The 10450-nt window shown below is 35.1% G+C and overlaps 1 protein-coding gene across 6 annotated transcripts in view; it reads right to left on the bottom strand.

Moving 5' to 3' along the window:
• Positions 1 to 1039: 1039 nt before the first annotated feature.
• The window catches only part of LOC144201795 (granulocyte-macrophage colony-stimulating factor receptor subunit alpha-like), a 12393-nt gene continuing 2982 nt past the window's right edge, over positions 1040 to 10450 (bottom strand). Inside the window, exons 2-13 of one of the 6 annotated variants that reach the window (XM_077724568.1) lie at positions 10421 to 10450; positions 10171 to 10320; positions 7849 to 7918; positions 6613 to 6662; positions 5850 to 6004; positions 5580 to 5755; positions 4978 to 5111; positions 4750 to 4894; positions 2750 to 2855; positions 2061 to 2142; positions 1635 to 1750; positions 1040 to 1253 (exon numbers count right to left, since the gene is read on the bottom strand). The exon at positions 10421 to 10450 is cut by the window's right edge and continues 48 nt beyond it. In XM_077724568.1, coding sequence (XP_077580694.1) covers positions 1649 to 1750; positions 2061 to 2142; positions 2750 to 2855; positions 4750 to 4894; positions 4978 to 5111; positions 5580 to 5755; positions 5850 to 6004; positions 6613 to 6662; positions 7849 to 7918; positions 10171 to 10320; positions 10421 to 10450 — 1200 coding nt within the window. In that variant the 3' untranslated portion in view covers positions 1040 to 1253; positions 1635 to 1648. The remainder of the gene's footprint in view (positions 1254 to 1634; positions 1751 to 2060; positions 2143 to 2749; positions 2856 to 4749; positions 4895 to 4977; positions 5112 to 5579; positions 5756 to 5849; positions 6005 to 6612; positions 6663 to 7848; positions 7919 to 10170; positions 10321 to 10420) is intronic. The other 5 variants (XM_077724569.1, XM_077724570.1, XM_077724571.1 and 2 more) reach the window with 5 other exon arrangements.

The following is a 10450-nucleotide window of genomic DNA, read 5'->3' as shown; positions in this document are numbered from 1 at the left end:
GCCTTCTCTGCTGGCCTAAGAAATATCTGAATAATATATTATATTTTATCCGTCAATACTTAAATAATACCCAAATAATTCCAAATTGTCTGTTAGCTTTCTTTCATTGCTTTCCCCCTGGTTGCACTGCTTCCAGATGTGTGTTTGCATATTGAAGCATTTAACCAATCACATTTAGGCCATTATTTGTTGCCAGGGTCAGAAATCTGCCTCAAGGTCTTCACAATCAGTTCTGCGAGCTCTGCTGCATTAAAGAAGCGACGATTAGACTGTTGCTTTAACCAATCAGATTTCGAGTTGGAAACACCACAATGCCTTGTCGCAAGCGTAGGGATACGTCATTGCCTTCTCGCTGGCGTCGGGATACGTCATCGCTTTCACCGTGATAGAGTAGGTGGGCCAAAGCTACCAAACTGTATCTGGAACAAGCAGCCCAAGCAAATATATTGTTGTGTTGGTTTAAAGCCATTTTCAAGATGGACTTTTCAAAAGAAAAAAAGCTGGACATCATTAAGTAAGGTCGGACACCTCCAAAGCAAGCAAATCTCTCACAACCGGCAACGAACATTTTCAGCACTAAATCGAAGAAAAACGTATGCCAGAAATACAACAGGACATGCCGCTTTCAGCATTAGATTTGATGGCGATAGAAAAGAAGGAAGAAAGAAAGGAGGATGGATATTGTTCATATTTCACAGATATTGTGTACAGTTAAAATTGATTTTTGGTGAGTAAAATAAGGCTATATTCCTAAATAATATTTTAATTGTATGAGGTTATCATTTTTTGTGTCGCAGCTGTAGATGCAGTAGAGGTTTTATAGCCATAAAATAGTTTTTGAGATTTGGATTGAAGGCCTCGCTAGAAAATGCATGGACCGCTGTTGGTATATTTATGCATCCGTACTCTCGTTGTGTGCCTGCACTTTGATCCAACTGCGAGTGAATTCATGACAACATATTACATAACATAAGTCGTTTAACTCCTCCAAACAAATCATCACCAAAATGTTTATGAAAGCCAAATTTAACACACAATAAATTTTTAAACATTTATTGAAAGTCACAATCAAATAAAATTGATGTATAATGAGGAGTTAAGAACAAACAAGAACGAAAATACACAATGAAGTTCGAGCAGTTTTGGTGAAAGTAAATGATTTGGATTATTTCAGATATGTTACTATTGCATTTTGCTCTTCCTGGAATTCACTGAGGAAAAATGCTTTCCAACTGGATTGTCTTTTGTGCATCCTGCAAAAAATAAAAAAAGGAATTGGTAATAATACCATTTGTAGCAATTTTTTTCAATTATGAACATTAGTAGAAATGCATATATATATATAATATATATATATATATATATATATATATATATATATATATATATATATATATATATATATATATATATATATATATATATATATATATATATATATATATATATATATATATATATATATATATATATATATATATATATATATATATATATATATATATATATATATATATATATATATATATATATATATATACATATACATATAAACATATTTAATAACACAATTGTACATGCTCGCATACGGTAGGTCTTAACACAGCCATTTATTTGTTAAAATACAGTGGTACCTCGAGATACGGGCTTAATTCGTTCCGGGACTGAGCTCATATGTCGAGATTCTCGTAACTCGAACAAACGTTTCCCATTTAAGTGTACTATGAACAAATTCATTCGTTCCAACCCTCTGAGAAAAAAAGCACCAAAAACAGGATATTGGATTGGAAAAAAAAGTTGTATTTCTTCTAATTGGCCATATATTAACAAAGTAACTAGTGGTTTAATATTACTCAAATGTGTTTAATAGTACTATAATTAGACAGATTTCAAAGGGGGGAGAAAGAGAGACGGACAGAGAGAGGGGTTGCATGGCAACATGCTCGTTTCATAACATAAACAAGTTTAAATGAACTTGGAGCCACAACGCAGACAAACACCACCGGTTGCATATATAATGTACTGACGTATAAAATGTAGCTTTTGCAGTGTGAGCTTACATTGAGCATGTTGTTTTCTTCCAGGAAATATTTGTACTTTAATGGGGGGCGAGGTATTGTAGGATATAGAACCTGTTTAAACCTAAAAAGGGAAACAGTGCATTTTATAGTTATAGAGTTTATATTTTTCTTCTCAAAACAGTACAAAAAATATCTTCACAAGTCTTTATTAAGCTGTTTCTTTCGAAATTAGAAATGGATCTTTTTGTTCCTTTTTTCTTTTCTATTGTAGCATTCATCTTCACCTTGAAATGTGTCCTTTAAATCCATTTCTGCATTTTGCTTAGTATATGATTGAAGTGCTTTTTATACATAAGAGCAGATTGATGTTTTCATTGTATAAACTGATCAATTTAAAACTCTTATGTATTCACTTGGATTGTTGTTTGCAAAATATTAGTTTTATTAATGTTCCAGATAAAAAAAAAGCTTAACATCCTTACTTTTATGATTTTTCATTGGTTATCCAAAAACCTAAATGCATTTAAATCCTCATTTTGCAACCACACCAATCACTAACCTAATTTAATTTCTCTTTTTGTTTTCACCTTACACATCCTTTAAACTCCTCCCTATGTTAACTATTATTGTATTTAAAAATAAAAGTTGTGACAGTCAAAATGAAGAAAAGAAAGAGGGTGAAAATGTAGAATGACTTAACAGTCACATTTCAAACTAAGGGATAGTACCTCTGAGTGCGGAACAGCACCAACAGAATAAGGAAGATCAAGGGTATTCCAAGTGCAATTGGGAGAATCGTCATAATGTTGAGTGTGTCAAATGAGTGTTCTATTTCTGTGAAAGAAATGTACACAATTAAATCTGTGATTTTAGTGCACATTACTTGCACTAAATATGGGTTAATATGTGTCCATTACGTTCACTAAGATTTATTGCTGTGTATTTCAGCAGTTTGATCATGTATGTGTGTGTGTATGTATATATATATATATATATATATATATATATATATATATATATATATATATATATATATATATATATATATATATATATATATATATATATATATATATATATATATATATATATATATATATATATATATATATATATATATATATATATATATATATATATATATATATATATATATATATATATATATATATATATATATATATATATATATATATATATATATATATATATATATATATATATATATATATATATATATATATATATATATATATATATATATATATATATATATACATACATACACACAGGGGAAAAATAAGTATTTAGTCAACCACAAATTGTGCAAGTTCTCCTATTTGAAAAGATTAGAGAGGCCTGTAATTGTCAACCTGGGTAAACTTCAACCATAAGAGAGAATGTGGAAAAAAAGAAAAGAAAATCACATTGTTTAATTTTTAAAGAATTTATTTCCAAATTGGCGTGGAAAGTATTTGGTCACCGACAAACCAGCAAGATTTCTGGCTGTCAAAAAGGTCTAACTTCTAACGAGGTCTCCCCTCGTTACTTGTATTAATAGCATCTGTTTTAACTCATTATCGATATAAAAGACACCCGTCCAAAACCAAAGAGCTGTCGACGGACCCCAGCGACAGGCTGGGAAGATTGAATCTGCAAAAGGTAAAACGTATGGTGCTCCAGAAGAGGACAGGGAGAATGGGTTATGGTCAGATGAAACCAAAATTTAACTTTTTGGTAGAAACACAAGTTCTCGTGTTTGGAGAAGAAAGTATACTGAATTGCATCCAAAGAAACACCGAACCCACTGTGAATGTATAAATATGGATAGAAAATGCCTTTCCTATTTCTGCATCCTCATCCTCTTGCTACCGTGACAACAAAATTTTACGAATACGGGATGAATAAAGTTAATGAATCCAATCCAAACATGGTGGTGGAAAATCATGCTTTGGGGCTGTTTTTCTGCAAAGTGACCAGGATGACTGACCGGTGTAGAGAAATAATGAATAGGGCCATGTATCGAGAGATTTTGACTTAAAATCTCCTTTCATCAGCAAGGAGATTGAAGATGGGACGTAGCTGGGTCTTTCAGCATGACAATGATCCCAAACACACAGCCAGGGCAACAAGAGAGTGGCTTTGTAAGTAGCATTTCAAGGTCCTGGAGTGGCCTAGCCAGTCTACAGATCTCAACCCCATAGAAAATCTGAGGAGGGAGTTGAAAGTCCATGTTGCCCAACAAAAGAACCGAAGACATAACTGTACCAGAGATCTGAATGGACTAATGGGCCAACATACCAGCAAACGTGTGTTAAAAGCTTGTGAATAGTTACAGAAAGCATATGTTCTCCGTTATTCCCAACAATGGGTACATTACAAAGTATTGAGATGAACCTTTGGTATTGACCAAATATTTATTTTCCACCATGATTTGCAAATAACTTATTTAAAAATAAAACAATGTGATTTTTTTTTGTTTTCTATTTCTACATTCTGTCTCTCATGGTTAAGGTTTGCCCATGTTGAAAATTACAGCCCTCTGATGTATGATATAAAATATTGGTTATCGGCCTCCTCTAATAATCGGTATCATTCGAAGACAATGTAATAGGCCATAGGTGCAGGATAATAGCAGTTCAGGCACATGAAAATAAATTATCATTGTTTAAAAAAATTGAGAAGAATTGACTTAAAGTAAGTTTTAGAGTAGAATGGCATCACTTACTGATAGTATTACTCCAGTCACTCCATGATTGTGATCCTAAACAAGAAGACAGCTTCCTGGCTCTGATCCTTGCTCTATAGGTGGATAGAGGATCTGTATTTGGGAGTGTGTAAGACACCTGCTTGGTGTTGATTAAATTTTTTTCCTGTTCACATATAAATCACATTTGTTTATATAATAGTTTTGTTTATTCACGTAACATTTGTCTATGTACACAATATAGTTCACCTGGAGTTCCACATCCAACTCATATTCAAAGCATCGGGAGTTGTAATTTGCACGACCTTGAGGCGCATCCCATTTTAACACTATCCCTTCATCTTGGACTGATGCAGAGATATTTCCAGGTGCAGGCAAAACCTCTGTCAAATCACAGTAAATGGGAATCTGATTGGTGTTAGAACTACTCAGTATTAAGCTAATTGAATGCACATATTAGTTAATCAAAGATATAAATGGCATGTCTTGGTATGGGGCTATATGACAATTATCTTAATAAATCGCACAAATAATAATGAATCTTGTATATATATATATATATATATATATATATATATATATATATATATATATATATATATATATATATATATATATATATATATATATATATATATATATATATATATATATATATATATATATATATATATATATATATATATATATATATATATATATATATATATATATATATATTTTTTTTTTTTTTTTTTTGTGAGTAGTATAAGAATTTGGCACAAAAAAAACAATGTCTTATAATTTGTGTATGGTTAAAAAAAGTCACTTTTCTCCCAATCATACATTCACAACGTTATTTTGTTTATTACCCATCATTTCAGCGTCAAATACATAGCTGTACACAACCCATTTGTGGTGCCAGGATACATTGAATTTGACGATAACATAGAGCTTCTTATATTCCCTCGGAGCGATGGAAATTGATCCATAATGTTCCTTAGATGATAGACTAAAGGAGTGAACAGTGCTGTGATTATCACAAATGCTGGAAGGATAGAAACAACAGATGCAAAATTTTGTCAATACTTTAGAAATGTTCATTCCAACAACGAGGAGGATGCAGGCAATAGAGAGAATACCTGATATAGACATAGAGCTGAGCATTTTGATGCAAGGTAAGGAAGGTCCATGAGCAATTGAGTAGATTTGTTGGGTAAAGATAGCAGTTAAAGTTTTCCTTATCTTGAATTTCAACAATGACATGTGCTGGTCCTGGAGAATGCAACACGCAGAGCTAAAAATAAATAAATACAAATAAATATGAATAAATATAAACACATAAATAAATAGATAGAGAGATAGAGAGATAGGGAGATAGAGAGATAGAGAGATAGAGAGATAGAGAGATAGAGAGATAGAGAGATAGAGAGATAGAGAGAGTGAGAGAGTGAGAGAGTGAGAGAGTGAGAGAGTGAGAGAGTGAGAGAGTGAGAGAGTGAGAGAGTGAGAGAGTGAGAGAGTGAGAGAGTGAGAGAGTGAGAGAGTGAGAGAGTGAGAGAGTGAGAGAGTGAGAGAGTGAGAGAGTGAGAGAGTGAGAGAGTGAGAGAGAGAGAGAGAGAGTGAGAGTGAGAGAGTGAGAGAGTGAGAGAGTGAGAGAGTGAGAGAGTGAGAGAGTGAGGGAGTGAGGGAGTGAGAGAGTGAGTGAGAGAGAGAGAGTGAGAGAGAGAGAGAGAGAGAGTGAGAGAGAAAGAAAGAGAGAGAGAGAGAGAGAGAGAGAGAGAGAGAGAGAGAGAGAGAGAGAGAGAGAGAGAGAGAGAGAATATAAATCAAATGTGAGAGAAATAAATAAATCAAATTTGAGAGAAATTGTGTTTGATTATGACAATAAAACATATTACTTACATTATTAATTGTCTTTACATCCTGACAGACCTCTACATCAGTGGCCTCTGCTGAAATTTAAAGTGTGTTAGGTTTAAGATGGAGTATAAATGAGATTTATCTTATGAATTAAAACTTAGTTTGGAACTGCATTGCATTATACTAAAACCGAATTGAATGAATTCAAGCAAAATGTGGAAACCAATATACACAAAACACATTATCAATCAGAAAGCACCATTATCTTTTTTGCAAATTTAGAACATTATTTTGTTTTCCTTTAATCTGTGCGGTGGATTCCTATCTTTATTGTTTTTACCCAAACCTATAATAATGTACTGCCTTCCCAGAACCCTGATGTAATTAACAGACACACCCATCTAAACAGTGAGTCCAATTATTTTCACTTTTACTTTCCAATGTCAATATGAGACAACAGCAAGAGTTTTAGAAATATATGACTACACATAATTAAGAAGATGAACATTAATATAACATGAAAATACCCCTTTGCAATGCTCTCGTTTTACAAGATCGGAAAGAAGAACAAATCATGTGTCGATCGACCTTGTGATTTAGACGATTTTTAACTGTTATTGCTATACAGTGTGTACCAAATAAGAATACAGTGTTCCCTCGCTACTTCGCGGTTCAGCCACCGCGGATTCAGAGCTTCGCGTTTTTTGGGGGAAAAAATATATATGTACAAATATTACATTGAGACATTATTTTAATTAAATTAAAATTAAGCATTTTTGAAGGGGCACCCCTACTTTGCGGAAATTCACTTATCGCGGGTGGTCCCGGTCCCCAATAACCGCGATAACCGAGGGAACACTGTAACAGCAAAAGTCAAAAAGAATGTTTGTGTCTGCCAATTTAAAGAAAGTTGCAAACAAGCTGAATTGAATAGTTCTACTTGGGCAGCAAGATGACACGCAAGTAGGGCCAAAACAACAGTACTACATAAGGTAAATAATTTGGATTAATCATACTCCAAATATAACCAGCTAGAAAAAAGTTGAACTGAAGACACGTGTTTTGATATGAACGCAACATGTTTCTAGTTTTTTGGCAAGGAAAGAAAAATACCCTACATTTTAAAATGGCTAAATTAAAATAACCATCACTCGTACAATTATCATGCATGTGTTAACTTTTCACTTGGCTTTTGAACTACATAGTATATACAGTTGTTGATTGCTATAGGGTGTATGTGTGCAAATGCTTGAGTGGGTTTGTTGAGATTAAATGTACCGCTTTGAATGGCCCAACAAATCAGCAGACTGCAACACAATGAAAGAACTGGACCCAATTCACAGCCAACCTGCAATGTCATGCACACAAACACAAAGCAAGAAGAGAATGAGATTATGAGTACACACGCCAAGGTACACTCTAAAATAATTTATGGGCTTTTCAAGTATCCATTTTGTAAATGTACATACAAAGAAGCTGTTGGATTATAAACATCTCCATAAATTTCTCACAATTTAAAAGATGACATCTGCATCTAATCTTCCTTGTATTTTTTATTGTGAAGTTTGGTAAAGATATTATGTTACAGAAAAATCCCTAACTCTAACCCACCCAATCACTCACTCACTCACTCACTCACTCACTCACTCACTCACTCACTCACTCACTCACTCACTCACTCACTCACTCACTCACTCACTCACTCACTCACTCACTCACTCACTCACTCACTCACTCACTCACTCACTCACTCACTCACTCACTCACTCACTCACTCACTCACTCACTCACTCACTCACTCACTCACTCACTCACTCACTCACTCACTCACTCACTCACTCACTCACTCACTCACTCACTCACTCACTCACTCACTCACTCACTCACTCACTCACTCACTCACTCACTCACTCACTCACTCACTCTCACTCACTCACTCACTCACTCACTCACTCACTCACTCACTCACTCACTCACTCACTCACTCACTCACTCTCACTCACTCCCACTCACGCACGCACTCACTCACTCACTCACTAATGTACTAACTCACTCACTCCTTCACTTACTCTTTCACTGCCTCACTCACTCAATCACTCCTTCACTTGCTCACACCTCTCACTCACTCCTTCACTTGCTCACACCTCTCACTCACTCCTTCACTTGCTCACACCTCTCACTCACTCCTTCACTTGCTCACACCTCTCACTCACTCCTTCACTCACTACTTCATTGCCACCACACAACTTATAGCAGTGGTCTCAAACCGGTCCTTAAAGGGCCGCACTGGGTGCAGGTTTTCATTCCAACTCAACAAGGATACCTTTTGCTAGTCCAATCAGTAAATTAGAGTCAGGTGCTACTTATTTTAAAGACACCTGATTGGTTAAAATGTCGGCTCTGGATCGGTTGGAACAAAAACCAGGACCCACTGCGGCCCTATGTGGAACCGGTTTGAGACCACTGACTTATAGGGTTAAGTTGGTTGTAAAGCATACTTAACCTCTGCTCGGCATATCAGTGCACACTTTGAAATTACAAAAAAAAACATTGATTTATATTGATAATGGCATACAAATTGTGTAAGCAAAATAATTGGCTAGATTGACAAAAAGTTCCATATCTCGTTATGAATCCCTCCGCCTACAAAACGAGTTCAACTGGACAACAACATATGAAAATCCTATTTGGTTGGCCATACAAATCGGCATTACTCACTGCACAAACTGGATTATACGGCTAATCTCGCGGACTACATTCAAAAATATTTGAGGAAATGCATTGTTATACGGCTAATCTTGCGGACTACATTCAAAAATATTTGAGGAAATGCATTGAATTTGGGTGAGCAGAAGGAGACTGTGCTTCTCAACAAGAAACGGACCAATGGTATTGCCAGGAGCCTGGGTGCTCAACCTACGGTATAAAGAAGAAACACTAGCATGACCCAAAGTGGGAACGTCCATACCAAATGCTGCTGACAAACCAGCATGAAAATAGATGAGAGAGGGATGCACTGTTAGAAGGTTCTCTCAGTGGAAATGTTTGAGGAGACAGGGGTGAACTACTTTTTGACATAATAAAATTAAACGGCAACCACTCCAAAGATTATTGCTCAGCGAGCAATGCCATAAACAATAGGGAACTTTCAGATTTTGGTTTTATTGTCTACAAATGCAAAAAAAGGTGAAAGCGTTACAATTGAGACTAAACCTTCTTACAAAGGGTTAAAAGAAACGACCAGACGATGGAAGATACGATCAGATATAACAACTCGCTCAATGACCATTCTTTGGGGAAAGTGTTTTTACAAAAGAAAGAAAAACACCTGTCCTGCTTGTAAAGAAAAGGAAACATATTAAACAGTGTCTATCTTGGGTGAATGACAAGCCAATTTTTATGCTCTGCTAATTTTACCTGTTTGAACCTTAATGGGCATGGTCTGAATCTGGGTGCGGTAGATGAGACACGGTGTGCCCATTGTCCAAGACTAACTGTCCTACTGATTCCACGTTTCCGCTTATGGTGGTGAAGTGGTGCAAATAAATTATATAACTCATGTCAAAAAGAAACAGGACTATATGCTTTCAATGTTTTTACCAGTTTCTGTTTTACAGTCAAGATGATACAAATCAGATTTCGTTGCAGCGGCTGGCCTCTCTCGGGGATGTAAAGCCTCATCGAGGGATGGCGATCGGACTTACGGGTTGGTTTGCCAAATTGCAGCAGGAGTCTATTTTTCTTTGGGTTCTTTGGAATATAAATAGGGTAAACACCATCCATTACAATGTCTAAAAAAATGGAAATTATGCTAAGGAATTGCAGCAATGAAGGAACAGCTGCCAGCCACCAGTCTCATGGATTTCCAGGACAGCAAAGC

The sequence above is a fragment of the Stigmatopora nigra genome, chromosome 9, assembly GCF_051989575.1.
Source record: "Stigmatopora nigra isolate UIUO_SnigA chromosome 9, RoL_Snig_1.1, whole genome shotgun sequence".
Taxonomy (NCBI): domain Eukaryota; kingdom Metazoa; phylum Chordata; class Actinopteri; order Syngnathiformes; family Syngnathidae; genus Stigmatopora; species Stigmatopora nigra.
Note: the sequence above shows the minus strand (reverse complement) of the source record. Positions and strands in the feature narration are given on the sequence as shown.